Below are 18,959 nucleotides of genomic sequence, written 5' to 3' on the forward strand. Positions count from 1 at the left end.
ACATACATGCCCTTAGGGCATGTATGTGTGCCACATGTGCACACATGCAGGAATCAGGGGTGCAACAGGGTGTCAATGTGACACCCTGCCACCCTTGATTGTGCTCCCCCCATTACCGAATCGGTAATTACCGATTCGGTAATGGTAACTGGCTCCCCATTGATTCCTATGGGCCTCCTGGCCCATAGGAATCAATGGGAAGCTAGTTACCATTACCGAATCGGTAATTACCGATTCTAAAATACCGACCCATTCCGATTCGGTAATTATTACCGACGGATTACCTACATAGCATTTACCACTTCATAAATACCGAATCGGTAACATTCGGTATTTATGAAGTGGTAAATGTTAGGCTACCTACATGAGTCCCCTAGTGATGTACACCAATTACTGTGGGTCAAGTACAAATACAAGTTCAATCCTCACCGCTGACCACCAATGTTAGATCTGGGGGTCTCTAGTTGGCAGGGTAGGTACCACTGTCCAAGTAGGGACCCTTGCTTCTAGTCAGGGAAAGGGGGATACACTGTTAAGATAACCCCTGCTCACCCTCTAGGTAGCTTGGCCTGAGCAGTCTAGGCTATCAAAGGCAATGTGTACAGTATTTGTACCAACACTCACATTAACACAGTGAAAACACCACAGATTTACTCCACACCAGTTTTAGAAAAATAATGTATCTTTACTAAAAACTTTCACAAGACCAAATACTACAGAAAAACCAATATACAATTAAAAAGGTTACTTTAAAGATAGTTCAAGAGTTTGCAGCAAGTACTCCAGGATGTAAAAATCCGTGTCCTGCACAATGCGACTCTCAATGCACAAAATGCGACACTCTCGTGCCCAACAGTACCTGTAGTTGCGCTAAGGTTCCCAAAAGCTATAACAATGAAGATGGCAAAGGCGATGTGATACTCCTGAGACCTTGGGGAGGCTTTGCAGCAGCCCTGCTTCACGCAGAAGGGGTGGATGCGCCGGCTCCGATCTGTAGGGGGAGGATGCGATGACTTTGGCTTTCGTTGCGTAGGTTTCTTAGGGGGAAGCTTCACGCACAGGTACGATGCGACGATCTTCGATGTGGCGCGATGCGCGGCGCAGCGCTGACTTCTGGCGCCGCAACCCTCGATGCGTCACGGGACGGGACTCTGCGTCGACACACGCAGCGACTGGATACTTTCATGCACCGGCAGTGGTGCGGCCCGCCAACTGGTTCTGTGACGACCCTCGCAGCGTCAGGAATCTTCATGCACCGGGACGATGCTCGACGCACTCGGCGATGCGGGGACTCCGGGTGCTGCGATGACGCCGCAATGAAATTCTGCTCGCATTCTCGCTCTTGCGACTCGCAACCGGATGATGCGTCCCTCAAACGGATGATGCGATGGGTACCAGTTACTCTTGTTCACGCTTCTGCTTTCCAGCTTCCAAACACAGCAAAATGACCTCCTGAGGCCCCAAGACTAGGCAAGCACTCCAAGGCAGGCCAGAACTCCCTCAGCAGAGTTCAAGGGGAGCTGGCGGTGAAGTCCTTTTGTTCCTGGGACTTCTTAAGGAGCCAGCTCTCCTCAGGCCCTTGGAGATCATAATCAAAAGAAGGGGACACAGCAAAGTCCTTCCCCTCTCCTTGGCAGCAAAGCAAAACAGCAAGCAGGCAGTCTTCTCCTCTTCAGTTCCTTCCAGCTTTCTCCTTGACAGAGGTTCCTTCTTAGTTCCACAGTGATCTAAAGTTTAGGTGTCTGGGGTCCTCTTCTTATACCCCTCCAAGTCTTTGTCTCTCTTTGTTTCAGTGGGGGGATTCCCCTGCTCAAACCGGTTCCTGGGTGTGCTCTGCCCTGGAGCACCTGGTTCCTTTCAGAGTGAGGGGCAGGGTCGTTAGACGCTCAGCAGGAGGTGGAGCCTTCTTTGTGCTGGCAGAGGCAGAGTCCTCAGCCTGGCCAGCAGGGGGTGGAGCCGGCATTGTGCTGGCAGAGGCAGCCCTATTCAAAACCCAGGGGCTACTCCTCCCACCCATCTAGAGCAGATCTCCCTATTCACCCTGCTGCTGACTCATCCAGACTCCTGGAGCCACCTAGCCCATCACATGACACCAGTCAGCCAATCTGTACACAGGCACACAGGAAGGTTAAACAGGAGAATAGCTACTTTCTAAAAAGTGCTATTCTCACACAGTGAATTTAAAAGCCATCTTTCTAAAAAGATGTATAATTAAATTCTGAACACAAAGATACCAAACATGGATTTTCTATCTTGCCTTTAGGGGAAGATAGGCATGTAAACCGCCTCCCCCATTCTGTCCTTTGGGCAAGATAGCCTCTCAGCAGTGAAAAACGAAAATGGCTGTAATTCACTACCAGGGCATGTTACACACCTTAGTACATGCCCTACCTTTCAGATACACTGCACTCAGCCCAGGGGGGTACCTAGGGCCACCATAGGGATGCCTGACATGTACAGAAAGGGAAGGATAAGGCGTGGTCAGTGGTTGCACTGGCCAGGTAGACATGGCAGTCCTGGACTGCACATAGGCACTGCAAGCAGACCTAAGACATCATTTTAGTGCTACTCCTGTGGGTGGCACAATCAGTGCTGCAGCCCACTAGTAGCATTTGTACTACCAACCCTGGCACTCTCAGTGCACTCTACTAGGGCCTTTGCAGGTAGAACAAATATGCCAAACAAGTATAGCCAATTACATCACAATTTCCCTAGGGAGCACTTGCACCTTGACACTGATCAGCAGTGGCAAAGTGCCCAAAGCATCTATACTAGTAAAAACGACATCCAGCATAGCATCAAAAATACAGGAGGTAGAGGCAAAAGGTCAGGGGTAACCACGCCAAAAGATGCCAGGTCTAACAGATCCTAAGAATGTTACTAAGGCTACTTGGTGAGAAGAAAACCTTCACACAAACTACACTGAAGACAAACAAGAACATCCTCTTGTAACAGAGGTTGCAAGTGTTTTTAAAGTTCTTCCAGTTGTATATGTTGTTGGGTGATGTAGGTAGAATGCTCACTGGAATAATGCCTCCATAGTGAGATATCTTCTGGCTGAGCAAGTGAGAGAGTGTGAGTGAATTAGAGTGAGTGAGGGGGAGAGAGAGGGGGGAATGTAATGTTCTGTGAGGCATTTATAAAGCACAGCTGCGACATAGAAAGGTATCCTGGCACTAGAGAGGGAGTGAGTGTGAGTGAGAGTGTAAGAGTGTGTTAGTATGTTTATGCGTGTGAGTTTGCCACTTGCTAGGGCATTATCAAGATCATTCTTCGCTTATGGTCACCTGCTTTCACTGGCAAGTTGGAATTAGGGAGGGCACACGTGGCAAAATGCAGGCCCTGTCATACTGAAAATAATTCTTGGCATATGGCGTCACCTACATCAAAATGCTGATGCTCACATACTGGAGGTAATTCTTGAAACGCATGGCATATTGGAGGTGGGGGAGAGTCCGACTGAGGAAACAAACCATGAGAAAATGTTTGCTGTGAGATATTGGAGGTAGTTTCTGACACCTGGGTCACCCATGGGATATGAGTGGTATCAATGGCAAAACTCTGGTGCTGGCATATTGCATGTAAGTCTTGGCATTAGGGAGGTTGCCGTGACGAAATTGGGCACTGCAACACTGAAGGTAATTCTTAGTATATCGGAGGCACTCATGGCAAATGTTGAAAGAAATGGGGTGAGCCTCATGACTGAACGTAAAGAGTCTGATAGGACCCTATACTCTAAGGCACAGGTAGTGTGATGCAGGGATTGCAAAGAGATTTGGAGCACAGACATAAAGCTCTCGGTCAGAGAGCTGTGGCTTGTGATTTTAAGCCACATAATTCAAACACAGAGACAGATGGTGATCTTTGAAAGTGGTGGGGTGTTCTACTTGCCAGGAGTTCACTCCATTTTTTCAAACTTAGCCTTGTCTTTCCCCTATATATTATGAATTACCTTCATTGTGCCAATGCCACCATTTTGCAATGGGTACCCCCTTATACCAAGCATTACATAAAATATTCCAGTACAGGATTTTTCATTTATATTGCCAATATGCCATGGGTGGCCCGTCTGTCAAACATTACCTCCAGTATTTCAGAGCCAGCATTTTAGCATGGATTACTTTCCCCAAATCGCCACTCAGCCCTAATATGCCATTTCTGCATTCTCTAAGGCAAATAATTACCACCAGCATGCCAGCACCAGTACTTGACATAGGTGTCCTCCTAAGTCAAGTATTACTTCCAGTATTTCTGGGTCTGCATTTTGCCCTGAGTGTCCCGCCTATGGCAATAATTACCTCCAGTGTCCCAATGACAGACGCTCGCCATGATGGACTCCATATTAAAACTTTCCTCCAGAATGTAAGCACCAGCATTTTTCTCCATGGGTCCCATGCCAAGAATTACTTCTAGTAATTCAGGGCCTGCATTTTGCCACGGGTGCCTTTCCTTATGTCAAGAATTATCTTCAATAAGCCAGGAGCTGCATGTTCCCTTGGGTGCCGCCACAACCTCCGAATTATATGGAGTATGCCATGGCCAGTGGCAGACTCACAATCATAAAACACACAAACTCACTCTTTTATAAAGTTGCCATTTTCTTGTCGCAACCATTTGATGCCTGGAGCCTGTTTCCTGGCCCACATGACTAGATGTATTTAGCCTTGGTGTATTCCTCCCAGACAGTTTCACAGTAGAGAGCCTGGGTGTTTGCAAGATGGGCCATCCTAACTTAATGAGTGGAGCGGAGCTGTTACTCTACCACACTTTCACTTCAAAGGCCCTGGCCCAGCTCCCACACAAAGGACTTCACACTAGCCTATTGTATTGGCTATCGATCTGTCACAGAACTCATACGTGAGAAGGTCTACACAAAGAATAAAAGATTGAAGAAATCTATTTTGACCAGTGTATATATTTGTGTCGCCATATGAAGGTACTACTGTCATTTATTGTGCTGATGAAAACTTTTACGTGTGCTATGGATCCTTGCTAATGTTATTTTTGCAGCTGAGGCCGCAGAGTCTGGGGAGGCAGGTGGTTCTCTCCACCTTTTAGCACCGTACAGATAGAGAATATTGAAATATACATTCCGTGGATATACCCTGTGGCGCTGTTTCCCTATGAACAAAACCACCAACCGAGTATCTAGCCTATTGTACCCCCAAACAGACAGATGACTACCCTGCTGCTTTAGGCCTGCCCTGTTGTCTGAGAAGGAAGACTGGACCTTTACCCTTCATCCCAGGCTGAAGTGTCTCCAAGGGTCAGCTGACTGACCTCTGGTTCTTAGCTACAGAGACACAATAAGCTCCAGAGGCCCCTCAGCAACTGCCCAGCTGAACTGCCATAATGGACCTGCACCTAGACCTGCCTGAGTCCTGCTGGTCTCTGCTGGAGTGAGTTCCTGATCCCCAAGAGGTGCATCCCAGGTCCTGGACCCTTGGTGTGACATCAATTGAGTTTCTTCTTGAAGACAAGAAGAAATCTATAGGTATTAGGCTCTTTGCAACCGCGAACAGGGCAGTTAGTGCCTAGATCTTGCCGCCTGTGCAGACCGCCAATGCGAAGCTCTGGTGAACATGATTTATTGCGCTAGAGCGACTGCCAGTGAAAACCGGCAATACAAGATCTGCAATTTGCGCTACAGCATCGATATCCCATGGTGACCACCAATGCGAAACTCCAGCAATGACCGTCTGACAGACAACAGGATCTTTGGCCTACAGCGAAGACCATCCGTGACGTCCGGTCTGCCCTTTATTGCCTCTGCCACCACAAATGAAACTTATGGTGCTGGACTTTAGAAAGCAACTTTTTCAGTGGGACCAACCTGGTCCCGGTATCGTCCCACACTCCATCGTGGTCAACCTGAACTTGTGACTTTCACCTGGTCTTGCACGACCAGATAACCATAGTTGTCGCTTTGTGCTTTTAGGCGCTAAACTTATCATAAATCTTTGAAATTGCATATCTTCGGTTTTATTTAAGTTTTGATTGGATTTTTGTCATTTTAATCTCAAATAATTTATTAAATTTGTCTCTATTTTTCTAAATTGTTATGGGATTTTCCTTGTGCTGTGTTTTCACTTTATTACTGTTGGTGTGCTGCATATACGCTTTACACGTCTCTAAGTTAAGCTTGACTGCTTTTATGCCAAACTTCCAGAGCATTAAGCACAGATTAATTTAGTGACTTTTGTTGTGTACCTTGACAAGGATTGTGGCTATTGCTTGAGGAGGGCTCTCACCCCCCTCAACCAACAACCCAAATTCTCAGTCATTCAATCACACACATACACACACAATGTTTTTAACTTACCTTGCTTCCTTTGCTGGCAACTTGGAGCCTCAGTGGCATCAGGAGATCAGGAATCAGCAAGCCAAGATTCCTGACATAAAGCCAGACAGCAGCAAGGCCAGGTTTAAAAATGGGAAGAGCCACCTCAATCTGTCCCAGTTTCTTGATAGGACAGGAAGCACAGTCCTATAACAAGCTGGGGCAGTTCTGGGGAATCCTGCCCTTGCTGCACTGCATGGCTTCACATTGGCTTCAGGGATGCACTGATGTGCAGACTGACATCCACATGTTAGCAAATATACTGTTTTGACTAAGGCAGGCATAGTAGGTCTGCTAAATATAATGGATGTTGCCTGTGTGAGAGGATCTTAGCTCAACTACTCACCTCGTGGGCACAATCCAGAGATCCACCTATAGAGTGCTGTGTTTTTAAACATCACACTGCAGCTGGATCGTGCCTCACCTCTCTCCCCCCTTAAGAGGAGGCTTAAAGGGCTGTCCTGCACAGTGCGCACTTCATGAACACTGCTCAGTTAAATCGCTAGCAGCAGAGTCAAGGAGCAGCAAGTGGCCACTCACAGAGTGCTCTCATCCCACTGTTAACCTCACATCTCAAAATTCCTTTAACATAACCCCTTCACTTTTTGTATTCTCCTGGATCAATTATTATGTCTCCCTCTCTCCCTGCTGTCGGTTGTTCGTATCTCATGCACCTCAATCTCTCTTTAGATTTGCTGGTGTACCAGACTCTGCCTTTCCAGTCTGTGTCCGTGGAGCCATTTTTGTTCTCCAGTGATCTGTATGTGGCCTTCGCTCAGCCCAGCACCAGTAGCTGTGTCATCCTTAAGTGGGACTATGTAGAGCGCAAGTTGCGTGACTTCGACAAGATCCCAGGTAAGGATAATCCCTCTCTGGGTGTTTAGTAAACTCAACTAGCTAATTTACAGATGTGTTGAGTCAAGGATCAAAGGGTTCTTTTGTGAACATAGAGAAAATATTTTAACCTTTTGAAGCGGTTCTTAAATGTCACACCAAAGTCCTCATTATGAGTGGCCCAGGGGGTTCACCACTTCAGGCTTCTCTAACATTCTTGGTGTCTCTGGATCTAGAAATACAAGGTGTGCACATTCCAGAAACAATAATTATGGGCCCAGAGATACAAGGCTTGGACTTCAGAACATAGCTGCATGAGCTGTTGGCAACTGCTGCACCCCGGCCCTGCCTGCCCACATACTGCAGCAAGAGGATAGCTGTAAACACTGCCCGAGCTGAAACTTGACACACATTTCCCTCCAGCCAATACTCTGCCCCCTACACAACAGCTCTAAGAACAGCAATTATACAATTTACCATCTGCTTCCAACAGGTTCGCGTTCGCGTATGTTATTCCCCATTCTAGGGGGAAATAACTTGTAATCTCCAAATTTAGGTGTGGGGCTATGTTTATCCCTGCTCCCAAACATGGAAACTTTGTAACAAGGGCATTTGTGTTTTATTCAGCACTGCAATTAAAAAATAAGATACAGATAAAACAAATTGCAATGTATTGTATTGTGTTGTGATTGCATTTATAAAGCACTTACTACCCCTGGCAAAGTATTGACGTGCTTTATGCTGGGTACTACACTACTATGTAACCCTAAGTTAGTGGTCAACCTGATGGGTATTAATTATTATTGTGAATTTGTTGGTTTCTGGGTTAGCATTGTGTTCTGAGGAAACTGTTTGAAGTATTTCCTCCAGTTGATAGTGGCGGATTAAGTTAATAGGAGTTAAGTCTAGGGGGTGGAAGAGGTTAGATATTGTGAAATTGCAAGGAGAGGTTACACAGAGGGAGAAATTGTGATTTATGGGAATAGGATAAGTAGATAAGTTAGAAAAATTAGGTACAGCAGGTATGGTTAGTTACAAATAGAGTTTATAAATGGTAACGAGGGTTATGGTTAGTTTACTGAAGTATAGTAGAGAGTAAAGCGGTAGGCATGTGATAGAATAGGGTACACTCGGAGGCCCTAATGTAGGCAGAGGATGAAGTGTAATGAGAATATCATCCAAATAGAAAGTAGGAGAGAGAAAAATCACCATCTATAAACCAGGTTAATTTTCATGCTTGGTTTTATTTTTTGAGTATTGAGATAGGATACAATCTGAGGAAGAATATAGAGTAGAAAGAAAGGATGACATTTGATTACATGCGGACAGGTGATAAATATTTAGTGCGTCTTTGGTTATTCCATTTGTCTGTTGATGGTGTTGATACAATCTGTCCATTTTTACATAGATACTGAGCTTTAATGTTTGACTTCTTACTTGTTTCTTTAACATTGGGCACCGAGTTATGTGTAATGTCTGGATAGCGTTTGTTTAGGTTTGTCTGGTAAGAGTGGATAATATCTGGGTTTGAATTGGATAATTCCATAATGTATTTGTTTTATATAGGGGCATGGGTGGTATGATTCTAGAGGTTTGTGTTTCTCTCTGATGATAGGGATTGTTCGTAAAGGGATTCTGATGATGTCTCTCATCCTTTATTTTACAAGGCCTAGAAGGGTATCCTGCTGGAGGCAGAAAATGAGAATGTGTGGATTCTTTCTAGGATCACATTGAGAATAACCTGGTCTTAACGATCCTCCTGAGCTCTAAGTGATGCTCAATTGCTCTGATCTGATCTTGTAGTTAGGAAATGCCACAGTTTTACAACTTGAACTGAGAAAGTACTGCTACCAACGGTGTTCTTTCTGGAAGCATGAATTATTAAGCTCAGTGCCAGGATGGAAAGTAAATTCCAGGGTTGGAAGTTTTTTGTGATTTTTGATTAAATTAATTTTAACAGCCCTCTGTGTGATGCACAATAGATTGAAAGAGAGTCTTCCTGCTTTCTGGGAGCCACTTTAGTGCCTTCAGGACCAGAGTGATATGGGTTTATATATGTACATTTAGAAATAGACATGAAATAACATGATAAAATGTATTTGCTGTGGATTAACTAGATTTGAATGTGCTACATATACATCAAGTCAGCTGGGGACACAGTGCTTTGGTGCATAGAAAGTGCAGTGAGCATGGCAAAAGATCAATGAAAAAACAAACTGATGGTAGTCAGCTGGGTTAGGGCAATAAATCCTGCTATTTTCTCCACAAATTGTCAAAAGTTTATGCTATGCGGGAAAATGTTATGTTTCAATAATGTTTATTGGTCTTTGTAGAGCACTGAAGGTGGACATTACCACCTTAAAACTGTGACTTAATTAAACAGGAGCTATAACTGCCACCCAGTAAACCCACTCCTCCACACCACTCCCCATTTACCCCATTTCTCCCAGATCCCATCCTCACCTCCCCTTTGCCTCAGACATTTAACACCAGACAGTTTCGAGTTGGGTTGGCGGACTGTCATGAGGCCCATCTCTGGCACAGCTGAGTCTTTCTTTCATGCTCCCCAGATCTTAATGTTGTTGTTAGCTGGTCAATTACATCATCTAGAACTCTGAGCATTCACAGTCTTCTGCGGCAGCTTAGTTCTCAGTGGTTTTGCATTATCACCATCAACAATGATTTCCACTTGCTCCAAAAATGTCTCTCCTTCCCTCCAGCTACTTACACTAGTTTCTCCATCGCCAAGAGCCACAATTTCTTTTTCAAACACATTTTAATGATGGGATGGTCGTAGTGCTCAACAACCTCAAGATCACCAGTTTTGCCACCAACAACAAATGGAATTTCATTTTCTCTGTGTCATGTGTGGGTGATATGTTACTTCAGAAGGGCAGCACAGCGGGATCACGGCTCCACATTTCACTAAGGTTGAACACCGCCTCCGAGACATCTGTGAAGGTGCCCAACTTAGGATATGACCAGAGGATATGTTTACTGGTACTGTGGAGCTTTCATAGTAAAGGAGAGTGGGTATCACTTTACATATTACATATCATTTTCATTTTTAATTGAAAAAATCTGATAGTCGAGAATTATATAGATATAGTCGCTACCTCACAATTCTAAATATCAGGTTTTCAGACTGATAATGTTATTTTTTTTACACTTTTCTAAAATATTTCATACATCAAGCTTATTATCCCGGGCTATTTCAGTCTTGCCACGTATTCTGTTTGTACCTTTGTATTAAAAAGTGCGCTACTTTCTACAAAGAACCCTGAGCTGGCTTAGTCAGTCAGTTTTGTTTATTATAGTCTAGGCATTAAGGCCGAGCTAAAATATCGCTGTTAGACTAAAGAGTTTTGAGAGCTTAGGATACTAGAATCTGTTGTTGAGGAGTTGAAGGAACTGGTGAGGACTGATTTGTTTTTTGAAATCTTCTGATAAGTTGGTGCCATGAAAGCTTTTCATTAGCTTCAGCTGCTATTGTGTGACCACATTCTCCAAGTTGGAGGTACCAAAATCCAGGGAGAAACCTTTTTCTGTGACCTGAAAATATACAGCACACAGCCAGCAATCATATGCACTCTCTGTATTTCTAAAATATACAGTGTCTCATTACATAAGCTACCTTTTCTATACCAGGCGCAAATCAATTCAAGATGACTTGTTTTTTAAACAAGTTCTGATTACTTTTGCAGTATTTTATGTACCTACATAAACGTGTTTCATGTATACATTACATTGCTGTTAATATTGCATACTTTAAAATATTTCACCCATTGAGTAGATTTGGTTGCATTGGTGTCGGTTTCTTCCTTATTTGCCAACCTTATTAACAAAGATTATAGAACTAAGAACAACAACATGTATGTGTAAATACTTATAAATGCTCACACCTTTCCTCTGTCTCTTGCAGCTCGCTCGGCCATCTACTGCAAGCCGCTGGTGGTGGAGTCCCAACTGTTCGTGGTAGTGGCCCAACTGTTCGGAGGTTCCAACATCCATCGATGGGACAGCAATGTGGACAAGTTCATCAAAATGCAGGACATTGACTCACGTAAGACGCGCAAGCCCAATGATGTGGAAGCCTTTTCCATTGACGGTGACTGGTACTTTGTCATTGCAGACAGCTCCAAGGCTGGCTCCACCAGCCTGTACCGCTGGAACCAGAATGGCTTCTACTCCCATCAGACCTTGCACCCCTGGCACCGTGATACTGATGTAGAGTTTGTGGCGGCGGACGACACGCCCAAGCTCATCCTATCTAGTAGCTCCCAGGCCCCAGTCATCTATGAGTGGAACCGATCCCAGAAGCAGTTTGTCCTCCAGGGGGAGGTAGCTGAGATGATGGATGTGCAGACAGTGAAGCACTTTCGGCAGATGAAGGAATCCTACCTCTGCCTGGGTCGCTACATTGGTGACTCCAAGGTAGTGAAGTGGGAGGGGCTGCGATTCACAGAGATGCAGACCCTGGCCTCCCGTGGAGCTATGGTCATGCAGCCTTTTCTCGTTGGCTCACGTCAGTACATGGCCCTGGGGAGCGACTTCTCCTACACGCACCTCTACCTCTGGGATGCTGAGCAGCAGAAGTTTGTGAAAGTCCAAGAACTGGGCGTCCAAGCGCCACGTGCCTTCAGTTTAGTCACTGTGGGGGGCTCAGACCTGGTTTTGGTGCCCAGCTTCAAGGGGGACACTCTGGTGTACAAGCACGCGGTGGTAGATCTCAGCTCATAAGGTATGCTGCCCTCTTTCTCGTTACAAGGTGGAGTCACAAAGACCAATGGATGGTGGACAACTGAATTCTATAGGGTGTGCAATGGCAGACTGCGTATATCAAAGGATGTTGAGTTGTACGTTTTGCAAGAACCGTGGATCACTACATGGCTCATATCAGGAAACATTTTCTAGAGAAAACCCTGTGCCTATCCGCACGTATCGCCCAATTATAGGACATTGACTGGACAGGGTAGCATGCGAATGTTGATAATAAAATGTAAACTGCAAAACGACAATGTGCGGATCAATGTGGAAGTCTAGGACACCATTTGTGGGAACCCTTGATAGTGCGACGGGTTGTGTCAAATCAATGAACACTTGTCATTTGATACAGTATTATAGTGGGGTTTTGGGCTTCTGTCACGTAATAGTGGGGTCAGTGGCACTGTGGGCACATCTCATTTGACAGTGTGTCTAAATTGTTTTCTGGGCACCTGTCGTGTGCCAGGGTTAAGTGAATTACCATCTGAACTCCTCTGATGTACAGGGTATTAGTTGCATGGGCTTTTGTCATGAGTTAGAAGGGACAGAGGGATTCTGGGAAACTGCCCTGTGACAGGTAACGCTATTTCCAAAGGCGACAAGGTGTGCCAGTGGCACTCAGGGTTCCAGCCAAGTGAAAGGTCAGTCATGCTCTAGTCTCTTGAGTTGTAAATGGAATCTTTGTAGGTACCTGAACTCTTGTCACATGACAGGTGCCTTTGGAGAACTTTGGACTCTGTCACGTGATTTGTGGTTTCCATCGCTCTTTGGGCACCCATGATGTGGCGCTGTGACACAGTGGATACATTAACATCACCTTTTGTTATTTGCTAGAGAATCTATGAAGGGCCCTGGCACTTAAACTACAAACCCATATCTTAATTACACACTGTCCTAAGTTTGGACCCAGAGGCTGAAAATTGTAATAAAGGATGTAGTTAACAAAGACCATACTGCATTTACTAAAATGACAAGGATACCATATTCCTTGCCAAATTTGACATATAATACAGCCGTTTAGGTTGAACTTTTGAGCCTAGATATGGAACTGTGTGAACAATATTTCAAGGAAATGTATGTGTTTAGTTATTTGACAAATCCATTTTGTGGTGAATTTACACAGGTAATTCAAGCTTTAGACAAAGGCATGAGAGTGTTGATAAGTGTTAATGGCTATAACCTGGAATTATACAATATTAATAAAGGAACTGAAGAGGATGGCCGCTCTCGCTGTTAATGTCTAACATCAGTCAAACAATGAACTCACAGCATGTCATGGAATGTAAAGCTGGTGTATTTGGCAATACTGAGAAAAACCAGAAAGTATGCTGGGAACACACCAAAGTTCCCCTCGGTTCCCGCCACAACAATTCTAGAATTGATGAAGTAAAAGCTTTCACTAACTTCACAGGGTACATGCTAAACACCCAGAATCCTTTGGTCTGGCCCATGTCATGCAGTAACAGCAACAAAGTGATGGTATGACTGCTTACATTAATCTCAGCAACTGCTGATTGCTCGGGCAGCATTTCAGGCCATCATCTTCACTCACTATACCACTCTAGACAGATATCGGACAAATGCAAATTAATCTTAATCCTGCTACAGTAAAAACATTCCAGCCAGAACTAGCAGACCAGGTCCTGTCAAGATAGAAACCAGACTTTGGTGCTTATGTTTCTGATTTTGGGGTCTCATCAGCGAGGTGTAGCTTGAGTCATGTGACACAGTGAGAACTGGACTTGCTACTGTGCATACCGGTGGCACTCAACCACTGCCTCAGCTTCCTCCAACCCACCAGGCAACTGCTCTCAGTCTCACTCTTCCTCGAGCAAGTACCCCGCATCTGTAGGATCAAGTTAGGAGGCCACTCCTTTTCCTACATGACTTCCAAATCCTGGAAAGACCTTCCTGACCGCATCAGAACCTCCCCATCCCTTCTTGAATTCTGTAAGAAACTGAGTACCTAGCTCTTTGACTAGGAGACCGATCGACCTACTCCATGCCTGGATACCACTCGGGTGATAAGCGCGCTATACAAATCCTCATAACATAACTCGAGGCATCTACTGTAACACCAATGAGGTGATGGAGGGAATGACTGAAATAATTTCAGCCACTGGTGATTGCTTGGGGCTTGGTAGATCTGACTGGACTGCTCCTGCTGGAGCAGTACCAACACTGATTTGCATAAGTGCATATGGTGACCTCTATCTAAAGAGTGGTCTAAAAACAAAACATTTGAATACAATGCCTTCAGAGGATCCACTGTGGTGGTGGCGCCTCTGAAGGAACAGAGAATTCCACCAGGGTCTCACTGCCGCGGCAGAATGGAGGACAGCCCACCAAACACTAAATGAGATCCGAAGTCTCCTAATGACCTGTTTTATTAAGCAAGGGAGTCAGCAGTTACAACACTTTTATATTTAATGAAAGTAATAGAAGGTGCATTACTGATAAGGGGTATAATCTGTCAAAAGAAGAACTCTGGAATCACCAGCAAATGAAGAAAATTACGAGTAGGCCAACCTGGCCACTCATTGTCTGGCCCACCAGCGATTTCGACATGATACTAGTGAATGGAGATGTTGAAAATAAAGCAAATGGAAATGATGAATACCAATTCTACCTATTTAGACCGAAAAGGGTTAAGAAACAACCAGTTATAGTAAAATGAGATATGAACTGTATAGACTAACATCAGAATAAAATGGTCAGGTTAGTTAACAGAGGCCACAAAGACCAGGCAAGAACTGCACCTTACCTCCACACAAGGGAAAGTGTACACAAGATATTTCTAAGCCCAGGAGAGAATGTGCAAGCTCATAAGTCAAAAGAAGGGCATATGTTGGAAGTGGCACTCTGATGAAGCTTCATTGAACCATGTCTCAAAGTGGCATGTTGGAGTCTGGCATCTGGGCGGGAATGAGCAGGACTCTGGGAAAACACTACTCAAAAAGGAAAGAAGTACGTTTCATGTTGGCAGTAAAACGCAACCTTCTATCATATTTAAGAAACAATGGTCAATGAAAGTCTATTGGTGCACAAGAAATCATGCAAGGAAATCGGGAAAATAAACACTGAAGACTATGTTCATCTGGTGTTAAAACTGAACACACTGGGGAGAAATATCCATGCCTCCTAAACAAAAAATATGAATTTATACTGACCTGGGTCCAAAAAAACAAGGTTTTGTAAGCAGCTGGCTCAAACTGAATGATTAGCTCCTTATTCTTAGCAAGATTTGTATACAAGATCTTCCCTTTCCCTTATTCCCTTTGAAATGTACGTGTTTATGTGAAAGCTAAATTTACTTCACTATATGTTAACAAGCACTTACATTTCTTGTGCATATAAAAATGATCTACAAAAGAAAATATTAGTTTATTCTGTTGGTTGGCAGCTCTACCATTATTACTTCTCGCCAAACTGGCGGGTAGGATCCTTTTACCAATACCGCCTCGTTCTTGGAACAGTCCATATCTAACTTTGTTTCAGAGGAGCACAGCGAAGAAATGCTGAATTGCTTCTTGTGGAAAACCAGATATTAAGCTAGGAGGGGAAGTCACAGTCTTCAGGTAAGCTATGACCTGGCACCCACAAATCCCAAACAGTCTGGCTAATATTAATTAAACTGCTTTCTGTGAGGAATATCTGTCTCAGCCTTGATAGCTGGCTCAATTAAGAAGGCTTTCTTCTGAAATATGCATGTAATACATATATAACAGCTGACTAAAACAACAGTAACAATGTAATGTATAAGCTTAAAGTAAAGTAGTTAAAAAATGATGGAAGTCTGATGTAGGGATCAAAGGTTCTAGCAAAAATTGGAAAATGTGAAAATCAGCTTTGACAAAGCTGAAAAGCCAATTTAAAAAAACAGTACCAGCCCTGCAGTGTGTGGTATGGCCACTCGCCTTTGGGCTGTGTGGATCCTGGGGTTGCATTTCAGACTCCTTCTTCTTAGATTTGAACACTGAAGAGCATTGGGATCGACAGCGAGTCATTCATGGTCATCTGGACTCCAGGGGGGAGCTTCATCTGACCGCAGATTCAAAGGGACATCCTGCTGTGAACCCATGGAAATGGAACCATAATATCATCACCTAAATATAGTCTGGACAAAATATTGTGTCCTAAATACCTCTCACAAGAATATTGCCTCATTGGAGTTAATATTAGAAAATATACACTCAATGGAGAGATGTTTTTGTTAATGTTATTTAGGACATAATATTTACATTGACGCTATTTTAGCTGTTGATGTTCACACATACATCTGGTGCGATGACAGTCACAGCTTGTCTGAAAAGCATGAAAGGGGGAAACAAAAGAGTTTTTGAGCCGCATCCAGGAAAGAATAATCAAGAGTGTGTTGAGTATGGCGTGACTGTTCTGGTGATTGGTGACCTGGTGGAAAGCATCAAGAAAATCATGATGGTAACTAGACATAACCCTTAAAAAGCTGGACAAAGTGAAATAACTCAGCAGCCTTGGAATCCCCACACCAACCCACCAGGAGTGTGTGGAACACAAGGTGACTCAGATGTAGTGCTTGTTGAAGGAGGCGGTTCTCAAATGTGGGACGTGAGAAATGAGTGTCAGGGACATCACTGGCTGGCAGGACCGAGATTCTGGAAAACTGAGGTAAAAGGAAGACATCTGGGTGCTGGTGTTTCCAGCTGTGTCTCCTGATTTCTCCCTGATAGTGGTGATGAAATGCTTTTCTGATAGTTCCTCTTTCCTATTAGGGATAAATTAGTCAAACAAAGTTACAAGCTCCTTTCGAGGAACTCTGGCCCTCACATGAATAAACAGTGGCACTGTTAATTGGACGCACAGAGTTCTTAGCATGGAGAATTCCATGATAAAGAAAGTTGCAAAACTAAAACATAACTTACATCTGCAAGGTAGGTAGATTCTCCTGTTTCCTAACCTTAGCTGGGCTACTCCGGCAAGTTGAAAGGATCTTCACTGGTGAGACACAAACTTTCAAACTTTTGTGTTATACTTCGGTGTTGAATCCGGCAAGCTTGAGGGTAGAACCACAGGGAAAGTCCAGTCAGCAGGAGGTGGCACAATTATCCCTGCAGATTGTGACTGGGTCATACAGAGTGTGACATGGAGAAGATTGTTGGTGAGGTATAAGATAACAGTGCTTGAGTCTTCATTTTGGCCTTTAGGACAGTGTAGAGAGATTTGGGTCTTGTTTGAGACATGTGTTAGTTCTAGTATATGAGTTTACTATTGTTTTTCTCATCTGAAACCTCCCGCTTCCTTCCTCTCACCTATTCCTGATCCATAATTCCCATCAATTTCCCCTTCTCTCTGTCTTTTCCCATTACATGTTTACTTGTTTTCCTCATGAGTAATAGGAGGGTAGTTCCACAGGGTGAGAGTCGGCTTCATTGGCAGAACCTGTACCCCTAAGACATTAGGGGTCAGCAAACAGCTACTGTAGCCCTTGGAACAGCTTTGCGGCCCAAGAGATCCAATACTGAGTCTCTCCCCAGTCCTCCGTCAGGCAGATTGGAATTAGATCAGTCACCTGGCAAATCTTTTTTTTCTTTTTAGTGCCTAACTATCTCTCCTTTGAGTGGGCAAGTAGGGTAATAAGAGGCGAAGTCCACACTGTAATTGATGATAGTATCTGAGCAAAACAAACTAAAAAAGAACAACTTCTTCCACTTTTTGTACCCTAGATTTTCAGAAAAGTGACTAAGTTCCTGTTCGATAGATAGGCTTTCTGTCAAATGCTATCTCAGTGTCACTTTCATTGCAGAAAACCAAAATGGCTGCCACGTGGTTTCTTTGTCCTTATGACTTCCTCTCAACAATCCACTACTAATTCTGACCCAGTGACTCCAAGTATGGGTCAAAGAAACTCTTTGCTTCCCGGCCAAAATGCTCACTCATTTTCTAATATGGGACAATCCGCTGTGATGAGGAACAACAACCATTTCAAAAGACCATGCTGTTGTAGGTTCCTTTAACTAGGATACGTGATATGGTTGAGTCTGTAGAAAATTCCTTTCCTTTCCTGAATTGCTTGCGTGGACTTGCCTTTGAAGCGAAGCAATTGACCGTCTCAGGCCAATGGGGAGGCTAGATGTAAAAAGTGGCAATGAATTGTGAACAACAGGAGGAAAGACAATGAATCTGAGTAGCTTCTGATAAACACGTTTGCAATATTACAAAACTTTGAACACTGAGGAATTGTGTGTTAATAAGAATGTGATGGTTCCAATGATGTGTCATAATGATTTAACTATACTCTGCAAGTTTGAAGTTGGCAGTATATTTTTCACTGGCGTCAACCAATTAGGGCTTTAGAGTTTAGATTTTTTTCATATGTGGCTCACTTTGTAAGCAAGCTTTTGGAGCTCTATCCAGAAACCTGGATTTGTTAAAGGCTTGTAATGTTTTTAGGTACAAGGGAGCAAAGGATTTCATACACTCTTATGCCTGATAATTGAACTTTGTGCAACTGAACAAACCTTTCTTGCAGAGTTGCAGCTGGCCTATTAAAGTGTAAATTATATTTATTTCCATTGAGGAGAACATGTATCTGCAGTCTGATGAAGGTGCCCAAACTACTCCGGAGATCAAAAACTAGGGCCTGGGCCTACAAAGCTTTAAAGTTGCTGCTCTGTGTCAACTGGAGAGAGCAGACCTGCACCGTATCTACAAAGAAGTGTCACAGTTTTGCTCTCTCCCTGCCCTGGTGTACTTTCAGCAGCCATGCACCAATGCAGGCATCCTTGCGCCATAGCGCAAACGTGTCTGCATTACGGTCAGCATAGGTTTTGTGTAGGAAGGAGTCACTTCATCCACAAAACCTATGCTAAAAGGCAATTTCCTCTTTGTGTGCTGCAGAATGCAGCACACATGCAAATAGGGAAAAACGAGGAGAAATAAAAATAGTTCTCGTCCTTATCCCAGCCTAAGAGGAGGCGCAGGATTTTGGTGCAAATCTATGTCTCCAAGTCTTTGTAGACTGGGATTTGAATGAAAAAGTATG

The 18,959-nt window shown here is 44.0% G+C and overlaps 1 protein-coding gene and 1 pseudogene across 1 annotated transcript in view; both read left to right on the forward strand.

The window, feature by feature from the left end:
* LGI3 (leucine rich repeat LGI family member 3) overlaps positions 1 to 15,235 on the forward strand; it is a 195,524-nt gene extending 180,289 nt beyond the window's left edge. Inside the window, exons 7-8 of the mRNA XM_085633810.1 lie at positions 7,031 to 7,195; positions 11,097 to 15,235. Coding sequence (XP_085489936.1) covers positions 7,031 to 7,195; positions 11,097 to 11,914 — 983 coding nt within the window. The 3' untranslated portion in view covers positions 11,915 to 15,235. The remainder of the gene's footprint in view (positions 1 to 7,030; positions 7,196 to 11,096) is intronic.
* Positions 15,236 to 16,225: 990 nt separating this feature from the next.
* The window catches only part of LOC146785121 (dnaJ homolog subfamily B member 1 pseudogene), a 70,709-nt pseudogene continuing 67,975 nt past the window's right edge, over positions 16,226 to 18,959 (forward strand).

The sequence above is a fragment of the Triturus cristatus genome, chromosome 11, assembly GCF_964204655.1.
Source record: "Triturus cristatus chromosome 11, aTriCri1.1, whole genome shotgun sequence".
Classification (NCBI taxonomy): Eukaryota; Metazoa; Chordata; class Amphibia; order Caudata; family Salamandridae; genus Triturus; species Triturus cristatus.